Source organism: Arthrobotrys flagrans (assembly GCF_004000055.1).
Source record: "Arthrobotrys flagrans strain CBS H-5679 chromosome Unknown unitig_1, whole genome shotgun sequence".
Classification (NCBI taxonomy): Eukaryota; Fungi; Ascomycota; class Orbiliomycetes; order Orbiliales; family Orbiliaceae; genus Arthrobotrys; species Arthrobotrys flagrans.
This window is the reverse complement of record NW_027137556.1, coordinates 3,132,863-3,157,576: the sequence shown is the minus strand read 5'-3', so window position 1 is coordinate 3,157,576 and position 24,714 is coordinate 3,132,863. Positions and strand designations below refer to the sequence as shown.

The following is a 24,714-nucleotide window of genomic DNA, read 5'->3' as shown; positions in this document are numbered from 1 at the left end:
TGTATCGAAGGGCAAAGTGCATCCGAGCTCCAGGTCCAGGCAGCATTGGGGGCCAAAAAATGTCTGTGCCAGTGCTAATAATATGGAAAAGACGAGATTGCAATTTCGCAGAGCATCATAGGACCCTGTCAATTGTAGAGATGATAGCAGGGGAGGTCGCGATAGAACCCTGCTGATGATTACACTAGATAATAGCCCATCGATCCTGATAATAAAGAAAGAACCTGTCAACCACCCCCTGTTAATTGCGAATTTCAAAAGGTTGGAGGGGAATTGTGGATTTGGCGATGTCGCTTCCGTGGGATGGCTGCATGCTAAGGCTGGGTAGAATGTTCTTAGAATGAATTTTTTTATTTTTTTAATTTTCTTTATTCTTTTCCGACACCAGTTCAATTATTCTCCAATCCCTCTTCTTCTTGTTGTTCTTATTCCTCACCATCACCATTTCAATCACCATTTCCATCTTCACGATCTCTGCTGTTCTCGAGTTCTCTCCAATTGTCTGTTGTACTACAGGCAACTGAGTGTTTCCCCCGTTACCTTTCTCTTTGTTTGTCCGGTGCTTGCTTGTCCTGTTGGCGAGCGGACCGGGTCGCCGGTCAAACTCGATGCCACATCAATCATCAACAACTTCCTCCTCCTCTTCCTCTTCGACTCCGTCTCCGTCGAATCCGCCCTCTCCACCGCAACCGCCATCCAGGAAGCCGAAACTCCTTTACATCTTCTCATCCCGCCCGCTATCCGTTCCTCCCGTCATTTCCACAACCGCTTCTCCTTCCACTTCCCCGACCGACGAGATTATTCCCGGCTTCACCACTCCAGCCAGTCCGAATTCCAAACACGTTCAAATCTCGCTTGAATCGCTCCACACCGCTATTCTAAACACAAGCCCGGACACACCTTCCGCCCAGCCACTCAATCCACAACCACAACCACTACCACCGGCTGAACCGACCCAACGGCCGCCACCGCCAACCCCATCACCGCCTCCTCCCAGACGGTCCTTCACAAAATCACGAAAGCGATTGTCCACGGCTACTAGCTACAGCCGAAAATCGACCAGCAGTACGATGTCAAACTTCTGGGCCGATGTGGTCAATACCACCGCCTTTTCATATCTCAAGTTCTCAATCGCGGCCAGTACAGGTGTTGCTGCTTTATTGTCTACTGCACTATATTTCAAGCAAAAGTACGTTCTATCTACCCGACTGAGGTAGTAAAAATAGAGGAAATAAGTAGGAAGGCTAATATTTGAATAGTGACCTGATCTATCCGCGCCACTTCCCACCAGAGGCACGAACCGAACTATGGGACCCATCAAAGTTTCATATGACCAATTGGGACAAGATCGACCTCGAGACTCCTGATGGCGAGACTCTCCGGTCGTTCTTTTTAAGAGGACAGGGAGTTCAGAGAAAAGGCGTTACAATCCTGATGTTTCATGGCAACGCAGGAAACGTGGGGCATCGAATTCCGATTGCGAAGGTGTTTGCAGAGCAGATGGGGTGTAATGTGTTTATGCTGGGATACCGAGGGTAGGGTTTTATATTTTCCGTGGAATGAGATCGATCAGAAGGCTAATCTTGTGATAGGTATGGGCTAAGTACCGGAAAACCTGACGAAAAGGGACTTAAAGTCGATGCTGAAACGGCGCTCGATTGGATCTTCAAAAACGACGAGACCAAAGGGACGAAGGTGGTGGTTTATGGGCAGTCTTTGGGAGGAGCACTCGGAATTGCGACTGCTGCCAAACATCAGGACCAGCTCTCTGGACTTATCCTCGAGAATACCTTTACCAGCATGAGAGATGTTATTCCGAAGTAAGTGTTTTCCGTAATTATCTTGGATGATGCGTTACTAACTTTGAGTAGTGTCTTCCCGCCCGCCAAATATGTCACCCGACTTTGCCATCAAGTCTGGCCTTCCGAAGACATCATCCCGAAAATCAATAAAATCCCCGTGCTATTCCTCAGCGGACTACAAGATGAACTAGTACCACCATCTCACATGAAACGACTACACGCAATTTCCAAAGCACCAATCAAAGTTTGGAGAGACTTCCCGAACGGCACTCACAACGATTCTGTGATGGAAGCTGGATACTTTGAAAATATCAACGATTTTATCAACGATGAGGTTACGAGGCATAAGAAAGCCCAGTGAGATCTTTGCGGTCTCGAATCTATCCTTTTTCTTAGCGAATATGCCTATCTTTTACTTGGCTTCCCCCCCCCCCCCTTTTTTTTTTTTTTCCTGTCCGGGATTCATTCATATGCATCTGATTAATGCATGGGGCGGAGTTATGCGTTTTCTTTCTGTTTTCTACTATCATTATCCTCTCCGGCATTATTTTATCTCCTTTCGTCAGCTTGTCTTTCTTTCTTTCTTTCTATTTAAGGTATCAGTATGGTGGATACTTAGATGAGGCGGGAAGCCATACAGATGCAGACGCGTATTATAGATGATACCCTGGGACTCACTGGCATTTTCATTCCGTTCTTTTACCAGAGATCGATAAACCACTACTTTTTAATTTCGTGTAATTATATAATATCAAATAATGATGTTGGTGGACAAGTACCGATTGTATATAACCCAAGAATCCCTCTTCTTAACAATAATGTCCGCCTTGCGATGGTGAAACCCGGCTGGTCCCAAGCTAGCACCGTTGAAACGATAACGAACGGTTATCAGTAATCCCTGTACGGACAGGTGTGTTTAAGAGTCAGGAACCAAATTGTTTAGCTTGGCTCGTTTGCTGCTTTGGGGATGGCGATGTCCACCGCGAAAAATTTGGGTATGAATCGGATGATGATTCATTCTGAACCGAACTGTTTAACCAATCTAACTTGCTTGAGCTTAACTAAGCCGGTTGGTGGCGATGACATAAGTTTGCTTTATTAACGACTTCGATTCCTCTTTTGAAATTCTACTGCTCTTCTCTCATCAAACAACATTAGCATCGACTGAGATTCCATAGCTAGCCTTTTAGCTCACAGTATTTTTGAGCGAGCACTTTCAGGCATCCTATACGATCAAGAAGGCTTTTATTCCTTAAGCTGCTTACCTACAACTTACAGGCATCAAACAGTCCCTCGCAAACATGGCAGACTCTACGCCACCCATACAATCACAGTCGCAACAACAGCCGACACAAAACCAAACCCGAAACCGACGACGAAGAACCCCCCGACGACCCCGAGAAGATCCAAAAGCCTCGGCTGAGTCGTTAGGGCACGGTTCGGACGGTCACGCTACCGCTGATAATACCTCCACTGCTACGCCGGCAGGAGCGGCGAGAAGCTCGAGACCGAATCAGTCACAAAGAAATTCGGGAGATCCTAGTAGAAGAGATAGGACGAATGCTAGCTCCGGGGATCCCAGAAGAGATAGGGAATCAACGTCGAGCTCTAATAGAGGGAATAGAAGGGGTGGAAGATATGGACAGACCATCCGACATCCTAGGACTGAAGCTTCACAGTCACAGTCACAGTCAGGACAAGGAGAAACGACGGAAACACCTGGTCAATCTTCATCCGCAAATGCTGCTGCTAGAGGAAACACAGCCAGACAAAGGGCCCATCGAGGCGGTGCTTTTGTCCCCGGAGGCCGTCAATTCGGTGGCAAATTAACCCGTCCGGAAGCTACAAATCAAACCGAAGAAGGAGAGGACGAAGGCGAATCATCTACAGCCCTCCGTGCGGAAGCTAGTACCTCAACATCAGGACAGCCCTCCGCAAGCAATACCCAACCAACGATAGTAATCGAATCCACCACCGCCCCATCAAAACCCCGTCGCCACCGAGGCGCCCACAAGCCTCCGGCTACTCTCCGAGAAGCTGAGACCTTAACTAGCCGAATTCACACCGAAATCTCAGCCGGGGAATACGAATGCATGATCTGTTACTCCTCCGTTACCAGAAAATCCAAGATCTGGGACTGTACCACCTGTTACGCAGTATTCCATTTATACTGTATCAAAAAATGGGCAAAACAGGCGTTGGACGTTCCGTCCGCTTCTAATGATGAAATAGTTCCGCAGAGAACATGGCGTTGTCCTGGGTGTCAAAGTACTAGCACTGAAGCTCCGGAACGGTATACATGTTGGTGTGGGAAAACGGAGTCACCGGAGGTAGCGAGGTTTGTGCCACCGCATAGTTGTGGGCAGACGTGTAATAAACCGAGAGAGCCGCCGGCGGGGAAAACTACTGCTTGTCCGCATGGTTGTGATCTACAATGCCACGCGGGACCTTGTCCCCCTTGTAGCGCTATGGGGCCTCAGCAGCCGTGTTTTTGTGGGAAGGAAGTTAGTGTTAAGAGGTGTTTGGATACCGATTACGAGAACGGATGGAGCTGTGGGCAGGTTTGTGGGGATGTTATGCCCTGTGGGGAGCATCTTTGCGAAAGGGGATGTCATGGCGGAGTTTGTGGGGGGTGTGAGGTCGTGGAGGTGTTGAAGTGTTATTGTGGAGAGGCGGAGAAGGGAGTTAAGTGCTGCGATAAGCTACCAGGGAAGGCCAGTCGAGCGACCGTGGACGGAGAGGAGAAGAGTTGGGAGGGATTTTGGAAGTGCGAGAGAGTTTGTGGGAAACCATTCGATTGTGGGGAGCATAGGTGCGAGAAGGGGTGTCATTCTACGGAAGAGGAGGAGCCGCATTGTCCATTTTCACCGGATGTCATCAAGTTGTGTCCGTGCGGAAAAACAGAGCTCGGGGAGGATAGAAAGAGGGAGAAATGCACGGATCCTATACCGCATTGCGACGAAGTTTGCGGTAAGATCCTGCCTTGTGGACATGAATGCCAGCAGATCTGTCATACTGGAGATTGCGGTATGTGTCCGCGGAATGTCGAGATCTTCTGCAGATGCGGAAAGACGGGATCGATGAGTTTGTGTCTACAAGGGGATCAAGGCGAGAAACCGATGTGCAGAAGGGTCTGCCACGCCACGTTGAACTGCTTAAGGCACGAATGTGGAGAAAGATGTTGCTCCGGCGAACAGAAAGCGAAAGAGAGGATGGCGGCGAAGAAGAAAGTCAACGTAAGAGGGAGGGCCGAGGACTTCGAACCCGAGCATATTTGCACAAGGATTTGTGGGAAACCGCTTAAATGTGGATCGCACGATTGTTCGGCACTTTGCCATCGTGGAGCTTGTGGAAGTTGTCTAGAAGCAAGCTTCGACGAACTCGCTTGGTATGTTTCTCTGGAATCCCGAATTTTACATACAAAAGCTAACAGAAAGAATACAGTCACTGCGGCCGAACGAGGATAATGCCCCCGGTACCCTGCGGCACGAAACCACCTTCCTGCCGCTTTCCCTGCCAACGTTCGAAACCATGCGGCCACCCTAATCCCACGGACCATCTTTGCCATCTCGACGACGAAGCCTGTCCGAATTGCCCTTACCTCGTCCAAAAACGTTGCGTCTGCGGGCGTACCGTGATCAAAAACCAACCTTGCTACCGCGACTCCGTCTCCTGCGGTCAAACCTGCGGTCTCCCCCTCAGCTGCGGTAGCCATGTCTGCCTAAAGACCTGCCACGCGGAAGGCGGTTGTCAGGAACCCTGCACCCAAACCTGCAAGAAATCACGACCCCTATGTGGACATGATTGTCGAGAGGCCTGTCACGCACCGTTCGCATGCAGTGTTAACATTCCCTGTGCGGCAAAGATTATCATCTCCTGCCCATGCGGGAACGTCAAGCAGGAAGTTACATGTAACACATCAATGAACAATCAACACCCAAAACGTGCAGAAATCAAATGTATCGACGACTGCAGACGGCGACAACTTGCCGCCGCCTTCAACGTCGATCTTGAGAAGAAAGCGGCAGAGGAGGCGATTAATGCTTATAGCGATGATACGCTGGAGTTTTACATCGATAACAAAGTATGGTGCGGGGGGGTTGAGAAGATGATGAGGGAGTTTTGTGAGGATTCCGGGAAGGTTAGGTTGGCTTTTAAACCGATGAAGACTCATTTTAGAGGGTTTATTCACGGATTGGCGGAGGATTATGGGTTGGATTCCGAGAGTCAGGATCCGGAGCCTTATAGGAGTGTGGTTGTTATGAAGAACGGATCGTGGCAGATGCCGATCCGGGGGTTGGCGGATGCGGTGAAGGTTAGAAGGCAAGAGGCGGCTCTTGCAGCCTCCGCTTCAAGCGTCAACGCCACGGCAAGTGGAATCCAGCAATTACGAAAGGCGACGGGGTTGCCGGCTGTTAATGCCATACTCTTAAGCGGACTAAGGGTCGGATTGTTGACCAATGAATTGGAGAAGGAATTGGCAGGGGTGCTCAGACAGGGAACGCTGAGGTTTGGGATTAGATGGTACGGAGACGAAGAGGTGCTTTTGGAACCTCTACCTTCCTCATTTTCAACCGAAGAAGTTGAAGTTGAATTGGGAAGCGTCAGAGGGGCCGTTAGACGCCATTGTGTGGTGAATCGGATTGCAAGTTCGGCGGACCTTTGTTATGTGGGAAGGGACGGGAAGGTTAATGGAAAAGAAGGACAAGGGTGGAATGTAGTTTCTGTGGGGAAAGGGGTCAGAGCTGCTGCTGCTCCACCGGGACCGCAGACTGCGGGATCATATGCGAATTTGTTTGGGGTGTTACAAGGAGGTGGGGGTGCAGGGTCAAAAGGGTTGAGTGTTAAAAGCGATGTTGGGAAGGGAAAGGATAAAATTATGAGTCCGGTGCTGCCGAAGGAGGAACCGGTGGATGATTGGCTCGAAGCGGTAGAGGCGGAAGAAAAGGCGGCTGCGTCTGCGGCGGCTTCCGCGACGGCTTCCGGGGGGGAGGATAACGGCGGTGCTGACGAGGATGGGAAGGAGGAAGTTGCTGCTGCCGCTGATACTATTACCGTTGCCGGTACTAGTACCGCGGTGTGAACGACTTTGCACCCGATATGGGTATCATTAGGATTGATCGGTGTACAATAAAGTACCTACTAATAGACACGAGGGTTACGATGTATATTATTATAAACCGGCGGGCAGGCGTATGAATTCGAAACATTTATTTTTCTTCTTTTAGAAAACAAGAGATACGTTTTACAAGTATTAAGAATGAAACGAAATAAACCCTCATCTATAAAAGTACAGAAACATTTCTAGACTTCCTTCCGTCTTTACTTGCATGGGAAACTAGAAGAAGAAGTGGTCCAGGAATCAATATCGAGCGAATCAAAAGCATCCAAAGGAACATAACCCGGCTTAGTCTCATGCAACACATTTCCAACTCCAGAATGCAACAATGGGTCGTCAAGCTCCACAACGACCAACGAAGCCATACAAAAAACAGGGAACATCAAACCACCTCTTTCCCATTCGACTTCCTCATCATTCTCTCGAGGACTTGAATACTTCGAAAGAAACTTGGACATTTCCTTTCTATTTCGTGCCGGAAAAATACAGACACCGTAATCGTCATTATCATCCAATTCCGGTCGCCCAACCGCAATCCCATTTCCGAATCCGCGACGACAAGCCCCCCGGAAAAATCCAACAAAAGGGTTCCCAAATAACATACAAAACCTCATCAAACCTCATTAAACTCCTCCCCCATAGATAGATACGTATGCATGGGAAAACATGGCAAAAGTAGCCCTTCCGATACGCTACCCAGCCACCGACCAAAAGCCCACATCCCTAATCCACATCATCGAAGTCGAAGTCGACCATGTCGTCTCCAACGGTTCTCGCTCTCGTTCTCGTAACAACAACTCCAAACCCAAATCCAACGTTTCGCAACACCCCACGACCATCATCGCAAACAATGCCAATATCCCCCCACAGATCTCATCGCTAGCATCGACAGGCCTCTCCCATCGTCATTCCCCTCCGACCACCCTCTCCGATAACCACCAAAGGACAAAAAATCACCATAACCTCCTAACCGTAACGAACAATTACACCCTCTCCACCATCCAAAACCACTATACCCCATCATCACCAACCCTGGAATCGTTATTCATGGAAGCGACTTCCTGCCGTTCTTCGCAGCCCGGTATTGAAACTTTAGTTTCGGTTTATAATTATGTCAAGGGTTATAAACATCCCAATGGACTTTTTCCGCCTTATCAACTCGGGGTTTCGGGTGATGATGGGGTGTTGAGTGTTTATAGGAGCTATAAGGGGGAGGATTTGAATTTTTGCCCGGCTTCTACTCCTTCTTCTAATAACGGTAGAGTGAAGATGGGGGAGGTGAAAGGGGTATGGTGGAGTGATATCATGTATGAAGTTTGGAGACGGTACAGTACCTCTTCTTCCTCTTCCTCATCATCCTCACCTTCTACGACTCCTTCGAGGTGTCTAAGAAACAAAGGAGATATGATCCCAAAATTTCGGTTCGTGGCGATACCAGAGGTGAACAATGAAGAAGTCAAGATGGTTGCAAATTATGCGTTCGAAGGGATGGGATTGGAGAAAGAGAGGGATACGTTGGTTGTTAACAGGGATGATAAAGTTTGTGGTAGGGAAGGGTGGACGTTGTTCGATGCATTTTCGGGGACTGCGAGTGTCAAGGTGTGTATTCGAGTTTGCATACTTGTCGATAGTACACAGCTGACTTGTTTCTTTCAATCAAGGCGATCAATAGAATGACGATGGACCACGCGGATGAGTTGGGGTATGCCGTCCCAGCAAGGATATACGTGAAGTATAGTAGGTTCGAATACCCTCATATCGGCGAAATTTTGTTGCCGAATCTGTTGGTGGAGATGAGGAAGGTTAGGGCGTAGACTCTTCTTTTTCTTACGGTGGAGGGCTTTTGTTTCGGGGTCGGCGGCAGATTTTTTTTACCGGAGTTTTACTTTTCTCGATATGGTGCTGGATATACCCCCTTGCTGTTTTATCTTTTTTTTTTTTTTTCCTATCCGGAGTGTGGTACGGTGCATGGTATTACTTGGTCAACGATGGTTAGGCTTTAATATTGTTAATTTGTCTCGTACCCAGACATGGTCGGTTGTTAATGTTAAGATTGATTATGACATCGCTTGGTTCTCCAGCATACCAGCAGACATGTATCTCGTAGACCAGAAGGTACGTACCATCAAGCTTACGGAATCAGGAGGGTCAAAAGAAACGGTAACGGTAAACCGAGAATTATAATCATCTCAAAGTTATGTACATATCGGACATAGGATTCTATAGAACAGAATAAACGCACACACGCGGTCTATACACATCTATCACATATTCAAAACTTTTTGTGAGAAAAATGGCACAGGATAAAAGAAAAAAACGAGGCGTCGATGAGAAAATAAAAACAAAATGGAGCAAAGGGTATCGATTGGAGAAATAAAAGGGCCCACGGGAAAGAAGATCGTAAACCGTGATATGGAGAAGAAGAGGAGAAAATGGTATCGATTGACAATGGAGGTCTCGACTGAACTTCTCGTGTTCGTTAAAAGAGTACTCCAAAAAATGAAAACGCAAAATATCGCTCGTCGGGAGAAGTAGAAATGATCATCTGGTGCACAAGAAGACATAGTGATCCAACACACCCGGTCTTGTCACATTAAAAAATCGTAAGATGAAACGGAGGAAGGAAAGGGGGCGAAAAAAAAGAGGCACGGGCGAGGCAAGTTAGTGCTTGCCGACACGGGAGTTGGAAATTTGCGTCACGAGGATATCGTGAGCACCAGCCTCGTCCAACCTATTGAAGATATGGTGTTAATAGCTAGCCGGCTTGGTGAACAAGGAGAAGAAGGACGAGACTTACTGGTCCATGACCGAGGCCACACGGTTTCTCTCCACCATTGCCTGGACGGCAACCCATCCTTCCTCCTCCAAGGAGGTGATGGTGGGTGCACGTCGGCCGGGAGTGATGTCGTGGACGACGGAAAGAAGCGTACGTGGGATGTTGTACGAGCAGAGCACGTACTTCTTCGCATCTACGGTCGGTCATATTAGTATCGATTTGATACACAGAAGCCATTTGATGGAAATCAACCACTTACTGATGACGCCTTTGATGCGAGAGAGGATCAAGTCGGCCATCTGGGGGTTGCGTGGATGCTTGGACTTGATCAAGACGGCCTCGGTCGTCATGACCGTGGAGATGGCCGTGAGGCCAGCTGCCTTCATCGTCTCGCCGGATTCTGTATCATCCATGGTTAGCTTCTACCCATCACAAATATCATTTTAAAGGGAAGCAACTTACCGACGAGGTCAACTATCCCGTCGGCGACGCCGAGAGCGCAAGCAGCTTCCACGCTACCACCAACATACTTCATGGTGGTCTTCATACCGTTCTTCTCAACGGCCTCAGCACCAAACATCTCGACTTCCAAGGACTTGAAGTACTCCCTAGAGAGATGGGTGAAGCTGGTGACGACGTTCTTACCGACTAGCTCCTTGGGATCCTTGATGGAACCCTTGGCAGGAACCTGGACCTGAAGCTTGCATTTGCCAAATCCAAGCTCTAGGATCTCTTCAACGGAGATCTGGTGTTCGGCAACCTGGTCTTGACCGGTGATTCCGAGATCGCAACGACCTTCTCCGACGAAAACAGGGATGTCGGCGGCTCCGAGGAAGACCAGAGCGATTGGAAGGTTGTGACATAGGGCAATGTCAAGACGGTTGTGCCTGTGGAATTGAATATCCGACCCCTGAAGGAGAGTCAAAGCCGCTTCGTGAAGACGACCCTCTAATAGAAGAAGAAGCAAATTGTCAGCAACCAATTGCGACGGGTTAATAATGTCAGATCCGGGAGGTAAACTTACTCTTCGGAACGGCCATGAGAAGGCGCCCATCGAGACTATTGAACAAATTAATGGAGAAACCATTACGTCAGTTATCCGAAGCTTTTAGGATGATGATATGATCGACAGGTAGATGGAGAGCTAGCTCAATTGGAGGATGATGAAGCAACAGCAGGTGAGCTGAGTACCTGTTGACCAATTCCATGATGACCTTCGTATCAATGCTCAGATGGACGGGACTCCAAGTAGACAATAGGGAGAGCGAGATGGAGAAAGCTTGCCGAGGAAGTTGAGGCGACGGTGAGGTTGGTGATGATAGCGGTGTAGAATCGTCGCAATGTTGGTGGTCGTGGTAGGCGTCGCAGCACTAATTCGTAACAACAGCAGCAGCAACAAGAGAGAATCGCAACGAGTTGCTCTTTCAGCGGGGAAGCAGCGTCAATTTATGATACGATACGATATGGCAGGGATTTGAATTGTAGTCTGTTGAATTGGAGGTTGAATTGTCATAAAGAGTTGACTAAACGTGGGTTTTTAAAGAGCAATTATGTTGAGCGGGCCGATAGCGGATGTCCCCATTTGAATTCCGCAACACCAACAGCGATGACTCCATTCTGTTCATCCAGAGCCCCTCTTGGGCCAGAATGAACCCCTCAGAGCCCCTCCAATTGGCCAATTGGTCTAGCTAACCGGCTGTCTGTCACTGGCTTGTTCCCCGGCGATATCCACCCGTCAGGGACCATTCCGTGCTGGGAGCTGGACCAGAACAAGCATGAACAAGACAAGGGAAGCACATTCGAGGCTAGCTACCAATCAGCAGACGAACAACCAACATGCGGAACCACCAGAAAAGTGTTGTCCAAGCGCGGCTGAACAACACATCCGCGCGGTTTTGTGTTTGTCGTGTCTTGGCATACTCCAGCCTGTGTTTGCCCTAAAGCAAAGCCCTCCTAAGAAGGAAATAGCCACTCGCCAAACCACACCAAAAATTCCCTGCCAGTGTGCTTTCCAACAAAAAAAATATTCAATTTCCAAATTCTCTCTTCCCTACCAAGAATTCCCATTCCCGACGACGACGACGACCCCATCAACCACCCGATAATATACCTCTCTCCCCCCGAAAAGTCGATCATTTTTTCGTACAAATTCTAAATCTGCAAGATGGAAGGAAAGACCCCAGTCAAGTTGGTCAAGGTTACCAAGGTACGGACGGTCTGAGATATTGGTTACCGTTGGAACTTTATGAAGCTGACTATTGATGTTATAGGTTCTCGGCCGTACCGGTAAGCTATATTCCGTTTTTTTCTCGTCGATTTTGGCACGATATCAGCAAGGGAAGAAGGGGATATGTTACGAAGTGATGGAATGGAAATGGACACGATAGACGACAAACGGGGGTATACGAACTGGAGGGAGATGCTCGAAACCCTCGTTTCCACGACCTGTCAAGAGTAGGATCGAGATTTTAAGATGAATTCGAGATCACGACAAAGGCACACAATGAATCGACCGATTGAACGGTGAAAGAATGGACGGATAGACGGACGAATGAACATATGGATAGAATTGCTGCCGGACCAACCTTACGAACGACAGACACTGATCCGACCTTACGTGAATCACAGGTTCCCGTGGAGGTGTCACCCAAGTCCGTGTCGAATTCTTGGACGACAAGACCCGAAGCATCATCCGAAACGTCAAGGGACCCGTCAGAGAAGGTACTAACCCTCCTCCTACCCCCTTATCTTTCACCGCCACAAAGACCATCGAACAAACCACTAACATGAACTTTCCCTCCTTCCTCTAGACGACATCCTCTGCCTCCTCGAATCCGAGCGTGAAGCTAGAAGATTAAGATAAACATCTCAACTCCCCGTTGTTTTGTTATCTTTGTTTTCATTTTTTCACGATTTTTTTGTGTGTAAACTCTTAGCCACAGAAGAGAGAGAAATGGGGAAAAGAGGAGGATAAAGGATATGGACATGTCTTTGATACGATAATTGACGAAATTTCCCCCCACCTCTCTTACCGCCGGAACGACGACCACCAACCTACATTTTTCTTTGTCCATAATATCATATTATATCCTCCTCCTCGCACTTTTTTTACTACTATTATTCATCACGGCGTCTTATACTTTTGTTACGCTATCCCCGTCATACATATCCTCTTTTTTGTTCGTTTAGGCTACGATGAATGGAGCTTAATTGAGCACACACACTACCTAAAAGTTGTCACACCGGCCTTATAAATCTCGGCGGGAGCGTGTGTAAATTATGTCGTAAATGTATCCTTCAGATCTCCAGGCTGGCGACTATACGTCGGTTCTTCCTGAGGTATCGTAACTTCTGACGAGCATTCGCGCCACTTGGGAGCTCGATTACGCAAGTACTAACCGGAGTACCCGTAAACGCTTATCTGGAGATTGATCTAGAGGTCGTAAGGGTTATTTTATGGATGCATCTCGCTTCCATCATAGGTGGTAATAAGCGGAGGGCCATCTCAACACCCCCGCCTTTCTCTTTCTTTTCTTTAATGCTTGAGTAACAAGCGGGGGAGTGGGTAGAGAGGCAGTCAAGAGCCAGACGCCTCCAGCTCCGTGGACAGCACACCCACACGCTACAAGCCCGTGAACTGCAGATCTATAGGCTGATGAACTGCACGTCTGCATACTACCAACCTGTGAACCGCACGTCTGCGGGCCTGTAGGTGCGACGTGTGACGTACAAGCTTGCAGACGTACAGTTTACGGCCAGTTTACAAACCACCGGCTTCTTATAGCGGGTAGGTTTGCGTAATCGTATGCTAGATGGTTAGAGTTTTTCTTCATGTTGTTTTTGTTGCATGTTGTAGTGGAGGAATCACAACAGGGAAAAGCACCATCCTTGGGCTATGCCGCAAGTGGTCTGGTCCGGCGTGAGAAAGGTACACCAGCCAGCTTCGCGCTGATTGGCTCGCAGGATATCCCCAGTCCACCTTGTACCGTCCGCAGTAGACTTTACAACATGCCATGGTATAAAATCCAGATTGTAATCTAAAATAGTACTGCGCCTATCGAAGCTGAAGCCATTCATGCTGTAGCAATTCAACTGCTGTTTTGCGACGGCTTGGATCAACGACAAGCATGCTCTGTAGGAAGTCAATGTAAACGGACACCTCGTGTCAGTCATGCCATCAGGCCTTGTTAAAGGCGGCGCTGCTCCATCGATTACTCGTTTCAGACTTGATTGTCCGATTTGTGGAATTCGAAGGAGATTTCCTAGAACCAAAAACGATGGGTTAAGCAAAAAACAAAACGGACTTGATGAATTAGAAACATTAAGGGAAATGTAGTTACCGTTCCCATCAAAAAACTCATAGGTATGCTTCCCTTTCTCTAAAAGTTCACGAGGAAATGGGCCCAAAAGTTCTATTATTTTTGCCAAACGATCGTCAACCGCTCTCCATGTTCCGTTCTTGGACTCCCTGCCACTAAATATTAGTACTCCTTGTGTAAATTCGGGTACCTATTAGATGTCAGTACGTAAGAACTGAAAAGTCATAAGAGTTGTAGACTAGACAGTCTTGGCCTCTTACTAAACATCCAAGATTCCAAATATCTGCTGAAGTGTCCCAAGGCGCACCAATTGTGACTTCTGGGGCGCGTAGAGCTTGAGGTTGAATCAATTCTGTAAGGTGATTGTCGATCCACGATGCTGAATAGCGAATTAGCTTTGAATGCAAGGTTATCTGGTAGAAAGAAGGCAGCTTACAAACACCAAAGTCGATGATACGAACATGGGGTTCTTTTGTGATATTGATTGTAGGTGTTCTGATGACTTCTCGTAATGGAATAGCAGCTTCAGGTGTTCGAAGGTCTATTTTCGGAGGAATCTCTGAGAGATACTGTGCAACGGTTTCTTCTGGATTTTCAAGCTCCAGGAGTATGTTTGCAGGCTGCAAATCTGTATTAGATTGTCCGGTTAGTATCATGAGAACAATGAAATTGATGTCAATGATGCCATGATATCACTGTACCAGTATGAACAACTCCACATTCTCGATGCAGGAAATCCAAGCCTAGAAGAAGCTGACCTGTGATTGCTTTGACTGTTTGGAAAGGTAACCTTGCGTTTTTGAAATGGGCAATCTGATGTCCAAGATGATGCCCAAGCACATCGAATACAAGGCATATATGGTTTCCATTCGGTCCTTTGTGCTCAAATTGATCCAGTAATTGGGAAACGTAGTGGCGACCTTCATGACTACTTTCATCTGATACCCGTGATATTTTTGAAAGTATTTCCATCTCGTATATATCCTTCTTACCACCATAGCAATCAGCCCTTAATAACTTGAGTGCTACATACCTCTGGGCTCTAAAAAGATTACAAGCAGAGTGAATAATCTATCCAAATCGATTGACTTACTGAGAGTCCCTTGCCAGCCAAACAGTTGAGTATTGTCCGTATCCAAGCTTTCTTAGTATAGTGTACTTGTCAGGCTTGAATTTGACATTCGGTAAAACAGTATGAAACCCCCCAGGCGTAGAATGATTTGCAATATTTGCTTCCTCGCTGTTGGCGGGAAAGGCGTGTTTCGCGGAATACTAGAGCGAGCCAAGTCCAAGTAAGTTCAATAGCCATGACGGTGATCGAATTTGGCCAGCCCGAAGAGTCTTTCTGACGATTTCCAACATCTGGTTCCAGGAACACATGCTCGCTGTGTCGAGCTGGAAAGAGAATGGGTTGAGGTGGAAAGCTTAAGAACAGGAGCAAGCAAGGAGAGGCAGGCTTAAGCATACTGCGTGTTGGCCTGGTTTCACAAGACAAACGAGATTGAAGTCAGATATATCGATATTATATTAGCATGTTAAGCATCGAGTTGGAGAATATGGTAAAAGCTCATATAACTCATCATCTAGGGCTTCCCACGAACTCTTTAATAATCGGAATACGAAGTTTTATTCTACGAATGCATTGGTGCCTATAAGAGCACCCGGTCTCGGGGCCAGCATCACACCGCGCCGAGCAATCCGGTATACAGGCAAAAAGTCTCATATAACTCCTGGGAGTGCTCCTCATTTTCCAAGGCTTTTGACAAATAATTATCACCCCAGTCTCCCAAATTGCCCCACTTAGCTTTGCACCACTCCCAGTACGAAGGATACCATCTGCTTTGGTGCCAGTCAATAATCGCTACTATCTTTGACGGATCTGTAGGCGACACTAGGATATTCTTAGGATGGAGGTCGCAATCCGGTAACTTCTTTCCATGAGGCAATAATGAAAGGCTACGACGCTAGGAAACGGTCCTGCCAAGTCTGTGTCGCCCTCACAAATGACATCGAGTAAACGTTGGCGGCCAATACTACCTATTGATCAATTGATTGTGTTAGTTTCAAGTTTTGTTGCAGTTCCTGTTGCAACCGACAAAGAGCAGCCTTAGCCATCTTGATCTGGTCATATATTTCCAATTTATCTTCATGGCTAAGAAGGTGGTACACCTCTTCCAATTGGCGTCCCTCGATGCATTCGAGATAGAGAAATACTTGATTTCCTTCTGTTCGCCAACCATATATCTCCGGTACAGGTATTCCTTCGAGACAATTTTGTATCATCCAGTACACTTGGCCCTCAGAAATAGTGATATATCCGCCTCATTTAACTACCAGGTTCATGTTATCTTCGGTAAACCAGACTGGGTCTGGGCTCCATGTTCCAGGGCGAGTCGCTTTGCTGCGAACTTCTGAGGGTGTCGGGAGTTTTCTGGATAACGTAGATAAGTGAGTGTAAACTTGGGCTTTGGTTTGCAAATTTACGGGTCTAAAAGATTGCATGTATAAATTATCGGGGTGTCCGACTGAGGTTGTATATATACTTTACACAAACCGTGTAAGAGGCCAAAAGTTTAAGTGTGGGTAACACCGGAGCAGCTACGATAATCCCTGATCTGATCCCGCATGGCCCGAAGAAGATGTTGCCCATTTTAAGATTTCTTTCCCGTTTCAGTACGACATCTGCTGGTCTCGTACAACATAGCGATTACTAGAGTATTCCTTACCAGGTACTTATTAAGTACTTGCTTAAATCCGGCCTTACAGGGCCTCCTAAAATCTCGCTGCCACTGAGTCTACAAATGAATAGGTAGATGGAAGAGGGAAATATGGTAGCCATACCGTGTGATGATTTAAAGCTCGTGTCCAAATGAATCACTCGAATCGATACCTAAAACATCTGTCTATCAGAATGCCGGTTTTATATTCGTCTAAACTACAATACAAATACCAGGTCGAGACTGACCGTACCATGCAGTGCATACCGAAGCAGAAAAAACAAGAAGGCTAACCAGGAGGCAGAATAAATAAACGGGGGAGACTTCGCTTTTTCCCATTATATAATAGAAGCAAGGAGAATAAAGCGGTTATTTGGAAGCTGAAGGATTTCGTATCACAAAGAATACCCAAGTTGAAGCAATACGTAGTAATAATAACAGTAGAAGCAATAATACCATCCGCCTGAATATATATATATATAAAATAAAAATAAAAGCTCCGCCGGGCCGCTCCAAGGGAAAAAAAAAGTGAAAAAGGAAACCTCTCTAAGCCCAACGGGCCCAGAGAGGGAAGAAAGAAAAATAAACAAGAAAAACAAAAGATCAATTCTATAGGATATTCGTCCACCTCCTTTCCAGTCAAATAATGACCGCCCCTCTCAAGTTATAAAAGAAAAGAGAGAACCAAAGCAAAAAAAAAATAATTCGTATAGCTCCCCGTTAACCCGCCGTATCCCATGCTTCCCGCGTTCAAAAAGAGATAAAACAGCGAAACAAAAAAAGGTGAACCAGAGAGATATAGATAGGAGTGAAGATAGGTCTGCCCGATCGTCCAGAATCCGAATTGATAGAATGATTAAAGGAAATTCGTTTCTTTGTAAGAGAGTAAAAAAAAAAGAGAAAGCTATCTAGAATAGAAGACGCATTTGAAACCATAGAGAAAAAACAAGAGATATATCCTGGTATCTGAGAAGACATGGCGCTGCCAGATCCGTTTTTCGAACCCCTTTGCTAAAAGAGAGGACCAAGGAATAAAAAAATATGATAATAATAACAAAAAGATAAACTCCGTCTCCTGGTGCTCCGGGAGAATCTATGCAAGAGGGTTTGGGGAGAGGGTATATCATCGAGCTCGAGGGGGTTGGTGGTGGTGATAGCTTTATGAGGTGGCAGGGGGCAAGTCGGGTATCTTGGCTCATGGGGATTAAGAGAAAACCATAGCTTCCTATGAGGCAAGAAAAAACACAGCAAAAAACCGGCTTTTTTGTTCGAAGTGCGACGAAGGAGCAACATAGTCGGCGCATAGTGAAATAGAGAGAGGTTCATTTTTGGTTTCGTCCCGTCGTTATAGAGCTTGGAGAAAGTCAAAAGAGGAAAAACAGTGATGTATAGATTGCGCAGGCAAGTTCGAGAGAAAAAAGGAAAAGGGAAACAAAGAAAAAGAAAAGAAAACAAGCGTTAGCATTAGAAGGCGAAAGCGAAAGTGGGGATTATGGCCCAGGCCCAGGCCCATCAGAGAGTCAGGCGATTGTCCCGAAGCAACTAATTGGCCCGAAACCCTTGCTTCGCCACAAGGTGCGTTTCCACCAGAGGGATATCTGCATATTAATATCCACGTGTGAAACCAGGCCCCTTGGTTGGCAAGAAAGAAAACCTTGTGGAGATCTAGGCCAAAGAGAAACCTTAATGGTTAGGAGACGCGCTTTTGATTTAGGTGCATTCATTCGGTTGCTGGTGCTGCTGCGAATTCCGGACGGTTGGCCAGTTCCTCCCTAGCATAGAACTGGACCAACATGTTACCGTAAGATTCCAGCTCCTCAACAGGGATTGACAGGCGGAAGTCATTCAATGTCAAGAACTGGAGCTCCAAGTGATTCAGTTCTACTAGTGGCAAACCTCCAACCTATATTCGATACATGTTAGCCAACTGAAACCTTTCAAGGCGGTGTCGAAATTTCAAAGAATTACTTTAGCGTATCTAGAATTGGTGTAGAAGATGTCCGAGAAAAACTTGGAAGCACAGGTGACACCGGCAATAACCAAACGATGGATGTTGTAACTGTCGACAACGAAGAAGTTTCCAAGGCCCTGGCTATGTTCTCCAGCAGCATCCTGAGGAGGGACAGTGGCAGATCCAGGGGTAGCAGGCCTGATATTGTTAACCTGGTGAACAGTTCCAGCATTGATCCGTTCGGTCATCCGGTCAAAGTAAACCAATAGGGAGAGGAAGACCTCGTAAGTTGTTGGACAGTAACGATGGATCCGACTGAGGTAGCTATGGATGGTGATAGTAGGGACGTTCTTTCCGTGAAAGGCCAAAACACTAGTTGCCTGTTCAGGGAGATTACCAGAGCCATCCGTGGCTGGCATGTTCCGATGGAGGTTTTCATGGTTCCGATCATTGGTGGTTGTGATTTTTGTCAGCAAGGCAGACACCAGTTCGATGATGTCGGGGACGGCCATCTGACTGACGTCGAATCGAGTCTCGCTGAATCTAACTCGCCGTCTGGAGAACGACTGCGAAGAACCGTTGTTATTGGCATCCGCTCGAGCCAATTCAGCCAGGTGAGCTAGATCTCTTAACACGACGACTGGAGGCTGAGCCATTGATGTGTTTTGAAGGGAAGACGATCTACGGTGCCGTACCGGTGTCGAGGCAGCGGTATTTGGGGCACTGGAAGAGGCGGCCAAAGAATGCCTAACATGGGTGGTTGGAGGAGTAACTTGAGCTCCCTGTGGAGTCCCTCTTGACGAACGATCGGACGATGACGATGGAAACTGGTTGGGTGTCTGCGACGGCTGACTGGCCGGAGTTGATGATTGTGGATGTGGTTGAGGTTGAGGTTGTGGGACGCGAGAGTGGGAGCTAGAGCGCTGGGAAGGAGGAACAGACCTGGGCTCGGCTTGGTCGTAGGGCGTGGAGGGGTTAGACTGAGGGATTCGGTATGTTTGGTGAGATGGATGACGATACGGCTCGCATTCTACCTGGGTTGTGCCCGATGACGGGGCGACCATAATCGCTTGGTCGAAGGAAGGGTAGTGGACCTGGAGCAGGTTAGTTTGGTGGACCGGGCCAAGAGAAAGCAAAGAAAAGAAACATAACAACCAGAACGGAACAAGGCTATAACGGAGGAGGGATATAAATGTCAAGTAAAGTAACGAAGCAGATAGACATTGCTATATATATTACTAATGGGAATTGTATTTGAGGCTGGTGTTAGGGAATTGTTCTAGAAGACTGAGAAGATTTTGCAGCGGAAGGGGGTGTAATTGGTCCAACCTCCATCCATCCTTTCAATCATCCATCCATCCATACACCCATTGGACATTGAAAATCGGACTTTGATCATTGAACATTAAGCCATTGGACACTCCGAGTCGAATGATCTCAGCAAGGACGACAACGGGAAACGGAACAATTAACAATTAACATACTCAGGACAGATGAAACCCCGTTCATCAAAGGAATACTGGGAAAGACTGACAGAAAGACTGATGATAATAACAGCCTAGGTCAATCCCCTGAAACCGAGGAACGCGGCAGCAGCAGCAGCAGTGGTCGTAAAGGTGGTGGTAATGGCATTCTTGCAGAAGCGGGGACAGTGGGTAAGCAGGCGGGCAGGCAGGGAGGCAGGCAGAGAAAGAACAAGAAAAAGATCAGATGAATGAACAATGATCGAACTCACGGGCGCCGGAGGGGAATACGGTTACTGCGTCAGGGGTATCGAGAAAGGGTGGAGGGGAGAATTCGAATTGAGAGAATTCAATGAATGGCAGATTCGAAGGGGGGGAGTATGTAGAAGCTCTACCACTACCGCCACCTCTCAGATGCTGCAGCATTCATTCATCATCCACATGCATCCCCAATGCCAGCCAAACCAACCAAACGGACAGCTTGACGAGAAAAGAGAAAAAAAAACCTTCGGTAGATCGGGAACCCAGTGTGATGGTTAGGAAAGAAACGGGGAGGCACGGACCATAAGCCGCATCGGAATATCAAACGTTTAGACGAGAGAGGACGCCGTTGTGGAAAAAATGGCGTTTCCTTCATCATCGTATCATGATGGCATACTGACATATAATAGTGGGCGGGGGACAAAAATAGGAGCCAATCTGGAAGGAACGTGAACGAACAAACGATCCCAGCCGGCCAATAGATAAGACCAGCGCCTGCCCGTGGGGAGGTTTGGCTCAGGCTGCACAACCGGCAATGGCCAGCCACTCAAACATGGCAGGCAGGCACCTTGATGCTGTCATGCACAGAGCCCTTCGATAGACAGCCAGATTTCCCACATCTGCAAGCTCAAATCTCCCGTTGTATGAAACCAGGGGCCTGATGCCAATTCACGCCTTTTCCTTACTGTACATCCACACAGTAGGGGCTCGGGTGGATGTTGTATGTAAACGTGAGGAACCGGAAGAGGAGGATCCAAGCATCATCCCACGACTCTGACCACCACCACCGCACCACCCCCAGCTTGACGGGTAAAAAGATAAACAGGGTGTGCGGTGACGATATATCAAAAGGTGGGTGCGTGTAGCAGGAAATTCATGACTTCGCGACATGAACAAAGCAAAACGAAATACCAAACGTTTTTTAGTTTTAAAACACTTACCTGTAGCATTACTGAGGTTCGTTGAAGCGAGAAAAGAAGGAGGGAAGGGCCGGAGTGGAGTCGAATCGGTAGCCACTAACCAAACAAGAACTGGCTGCTTGCTTGTTTCTTCAAGGTTATAATGCCTTGGCTTCCACGAAATGTCCGCAAACCGAATCCGCGAAAGGGAGCTCTGTGAAATGCGAAATCGACGTGCAGGGACACCGATCTGGAGATGTTTGTCGAGAGGAAATGAGGGCGTCGATGGAGGGAGAGCCGACGACGGTGATGTGTGTGATGTAAGTCGGTAGCAGGTCCGGTCGGTTTGGGCCGGGCTGGTAGTTTATTTTCGGGTGGTTTTGGGTTTTCCGAGAGAGTTTTGATATCGAGGAAACAGTACTGTCTGAGTGCGATTCCGAGTAAATGCGGTATATATACCCAAGACCAAGCAGTACGAAGTATGATCGAAAATAAAATACAAAAATAGGTAGATATCTAGGAGTATCAAAAAGTGTAAATGAGAAAGGAAAAAGGGAGGATTCGGAGCAAGAAGAGGAGGATTGTACAACGGTTTTGTAGGTAACGACTTCGCCTGCGAGTTCCTCTGAACTTGCCTGCCGAAAAGACCGTGCAGGCGGCGGAGCGGGCTTTGCTGGGCAGAGCTATTAAAGAGCTAGGCCAGATAAACAACGAACCAGCCACTCGCAGGCAATCGAAAACGTAACAGACACAAACAAGCTTTGGTGCAAGAGGAGCAGGAGCATAAACAGGCCCCAGGACAGTTGGCCAGAGCGTGCAGCGTCACGGGTAAAATCGGTTGGTAACGTTGCGAGGTTGGAAGGCGCGGTAATGTAGTAACGTGGGTGTCAATATTGATAATATCCAACGTTTCGTATGTTAATTACCACGAGCTAAGGAGAAATTGATCAAGATGGATCGATCTCAAAAACTTGTGATGCAGCGTGGCCAACCTTAGCAATGAACAACCGACGGAGGCGAAATTCGAACGGTCCGGTCGAGCTCGAAGGATGCGTGTCAATGTGGGGGTGGTGATTTGGGGAAACTTGCAAAACTCTGAGCTCATCCCAGACCTTTAGTGTCGACAATTAGGAGAAGCCCGGAGGAAAGGGGAAATTATCGGAAACGTAGGGAAAAGGTGCACTTTTTCATTTTCATTTTGGGCTGCACGATTCAACTTGTACAGTTCGAATCGGTTCTGCTAAATTGGCATGGAGCACTCCAGCTTAAGCCAGGGTACCAGGGTAGCGGTCGAGGCTAAGGCTGCGCCACAGAAAATTTAATCCGGTGCATTCGGAGCCCTGTGGAATTGTGGCCAGAACACGATGTATCACGCGACGTGCCAACCACTTGTTTGAGTATTTTTCGATTTTATTTTTTTCACATGCCAATTGTGGTAAAGCATGTTGCTCTATTAGATACTATCGACAACGAATTGCCAGCTCGTAACGATCCATCACGAAATTTAATCTCGTTCTTCATGACTAAAGGTATTCTGGAAATTATAAAGAATTGTGCCGTTATCACAATACGGTGGAACATGACATGACGGCGGGACAGGTGCCCCCGAATCGAATTGTTTCGCGGCAGGCGAACTTTGGTTGCCAGAAGTGCAAAATGCAACATACAACACGCCCTGATGCCTTGTGTAACCTACCATTGTCGGCTTCGAGTCCGAATTCGTATTTCACCGCACACGCAGTACGACAATAACCTCGTTTTGAAACTGCCTCTTTGGCTCTTTCGCGGTCCACCGACCGTCTTTATCGATAAAGATCTACGGGGCTTGACATTTATGGCCCATCAGCCATGTCCCCCCCTCGTGCATCGTATCTTATACTACAGAGAAATTTCATGTCAGGGGTGAGGTTCGATCGAGGAAGAAATTCGAAACAGACCAAAAAGAATACACAACAACAAAATAAAACTCCTCAGCGCGAGAGTCCCCTACAGCGTTCTCGTAAAAATGGAAGAAATCAACGACGTATACATCCCATACTTCCCTTTCTCCCAAGCAATGGAATTAATCATATCGTCAAACGAAAACTTCATCGTTGGCCGTCTTCGAAGTATTTGGCTTTTTATCTTGTACAGTCGAGGGGTTTGAGTATCAGGGACGGATTGAGACTTATGAACCCAAGGAACCTAGGGTGTTTCATCCTGTGAGGGAGGCGCGAGGGATAGCTAGGGAGAACCCGACTATACGTTTAAAACATCGGATCGTGATACGAACGCGAACAGGAGGATGGAAGCGTTAGCCGGAGAGGGTGCCCTGCCGACCGACAATAGCAATAATAATTATAACAACCAGAAGAGCAATACGAACGGCCATCAACCGGGCTCTCAATACCGAAGTCACTTCAGGCGGAGTATTTGATACTAACGCTGAAGACTCTAATCAACCTGGCTCAAAACGTAACCTAGGTGGATTATCAGCGTTTACAGTATCTCGAAAACAAACGTCCCAGAAACTTCCACCCGAAAATCGACCTGACTTATCCAGTAACGCCTCCCCGGCAGCGAGGAAGTCAGTAATATTGGTACTGGTACTTGTGGCCAAATTCCTAGTAACAATAACAAGCAACCATCAGGGGTATCTTTGGCGTTGGCGGATTAATGGACCAAAACCCTCAAAGGCAAGCTCCTTTCCCTCGACAGCTCGTGCTGGTGCCGATTGGGCTGACCCCCTGGCTTATTCAAATGGAATAGAATAGAAATAAATTTGCCGGGGCGCCTGTAGTCTCAAACCCAGGTAAGCATGTCGATTCGCGGCAGATGAATGCGAATATGCTGAGCTTTGGAGATTGGTCTCGCCTTCCAAACAACCAGAGACAACCTCCTCTTCCGAATAACTAAGGGAATCCTATTGTTATCGCTGATTCGATTGATGAAGAGGGAAAGGAACAAGAAAGGCAACCCGGAGGTATGGAAATCGAACCACAACCAGGTGCGAATAACAGAGGCCGATTACAAAAACGAGGCGGCGACGATGTTTCTGGTAATTTCAGAGATAAGAAGCTTCCAACTCTATACGCAAACCCACTCCGAGCACTACAAACAAACATTGAGGATTTCTAGTCTCCGATATTCGATTTCTTAGTCTCGGACACATAATTGGGATTCAATCAGGAGCAAATAAGGCCCGCATGGCAGGTAGCCTCGCCCTGGAGAGAGTACGGAGATACTCTCAGGAAGATATCGACTGTTTTGCGGGTTTTGCAGAAGCATAGAGAAGTCAAGCAGAAGGTCCTTACGATTGAGTAGTTGGAAGGGAAGTTTGGCCATTTGCTGCAGGCTATGACGCTTGGAAGATTGATCACACCGTATCCGCGACGGTCGGAGGATGAGGTACATATTGAGGAAGATGA

At 47.4% G+C, this 24,714-nt stretch overlaps 7 protein-coding genes across 7 annotated transcripts; 5 read left to right on the top strand and 2 right to left on the bottom strand.

The window, feature by feature from the left end:
• Positions 1-608: 608 nt before the first annotated feature.
• Positions 609-2,163, top strand: DFL_008931 (uncharacterized protein; the record flags this gene model as incomplete). The annotated part of the gene is made up of 4 exons (XM_067638739.1): positions 609-1,189; positions 1,260-1,535; positions 1,593-1,820; positions 1,872-2,163. The coding sequence occupies 4 exons, from the start codon at positions 609-611 to the stop codon at positions 2,161-2,163; spliced, it is 1,377 nt and encodes a 458-aa protein (XP_067486597.1).
• A 940-nt stretch (positions 2,164-3,103) lies between these two features.
• DFL_008930 (uncharacterized protein) lies at positions 3,104-6,885 on the top strand (the record flags this gene model as incomplete). The annotated part of the gene is made up of 3 exons (XM_067638738.1): positions 3,104-4,829; positions 4,902-5,190; positions 5,247-6,885. 3 exons carry the CDS (start codon positions 3,104-3,106, stop codon positions 6,883-6,885), a joined length of 3,654 nt encoding a protein of 1,217 aa, XP_067486596.1.
• Positions 6,886-7,587: 702 nt separating this feature from the next.
• DFL_008929 (uncharacterized protein) lies at positions 7,588-8,735 on the top strand (the record flags this gene model as incomplete). Its single annotated transcript, XM_067638735.1, has 2 exons — positions 7,588-8,520; positions 8,583-8,735. 2 exons carry the CDS (start codon positions 7,588-7,590, stop codon positions 8,733-8,735), a joined length of 1,086 nt encoding a protein of 361 aa, XP_067486595.1.
• Positions 8,736-9,582: 847 nt separating this feature from the next.
• DFL_008928 (uncharacterized protein) lies at positions 9,583-10,905 on the bottom strand (the record flags this gene model as incomplete). The annotated part of the gene is made up of 6 exons (XM_067638734.1): positions 9,583-9,652; positions 9,719-9,890; positions 9,957-10,097; positions 10,160-10,645; positions 10,722-10,756; positions 10,889-10,905. The coding sequence occupies 6 exons, from the start codon at positions 10,903-10,905 to the stop codon at positions 9,583-9,585; spliced, it is 921 nt and encodes a 306-aa protein (XP_067486594.1).
• A 956-nt stretch (positions 10,906-11,861) lies between these two features.
• DFL_008927 (40S ribosomal protein eS28) lies at positions 11,862-12,560 on the top strand (the record flags this gene model as incomplete). Its single annotated transcript, XM_067638733.1, has 4 exons — positions 11,862-11,903; positions 11,968-11,983; positions 12,326-12,418; positions 12,508-12,560. 4 exons carry the CDS (start codon positions 11,862-11,864, stop codon positions 12,558-12,560), a joined length of 204 nt encoding a protein of 67 aa, XP_067486593.1.
• A 5,893-nt stretch (positions 12,561-18,453) lies between these two features.
• Positions 18,454-21,358, bottom strand: DFL_008926 (uncharacterized protein; the record flags this gene model as incomplete). Its single annotated transcript, XM_067638732.1, has 3 exons — positions 18,454-18,636; positions 18,702-19,778; positions 21,350-21,358. The coding sequence occupies 3 exons, from the start codon at positions 21,356-21,358 to the stop codon at positions 18,454-18,456; spliced, it is 1,269 nt and encodes a 422-aa protein (XP_067486592.1).
• Positions 21,359-23,591: 2,233 nt separating this feature from the next.
• DFL_008925 (uncharacterized protein) lies at positions 23,592-24,202 on the top strand (the record flags this gene model as incomplete). Its single annotated transcript, XM_067638731.1, has 4 exons — positions 23,592-23,715; positions 23,771-23,982; positions 24,056-24,098; positions 24,150-24,202. The coding sequence occupies 4 exons, from the start codon at positions 23,592-23,594 to the stop codon at positions 24,200-24,202; spliced, it is 432 nt and encodes a 143-aa protein (XP_067486591.1).
• Between the last annotated feature and the right edge of the window lie 512 nt (positions 24,203-24,714).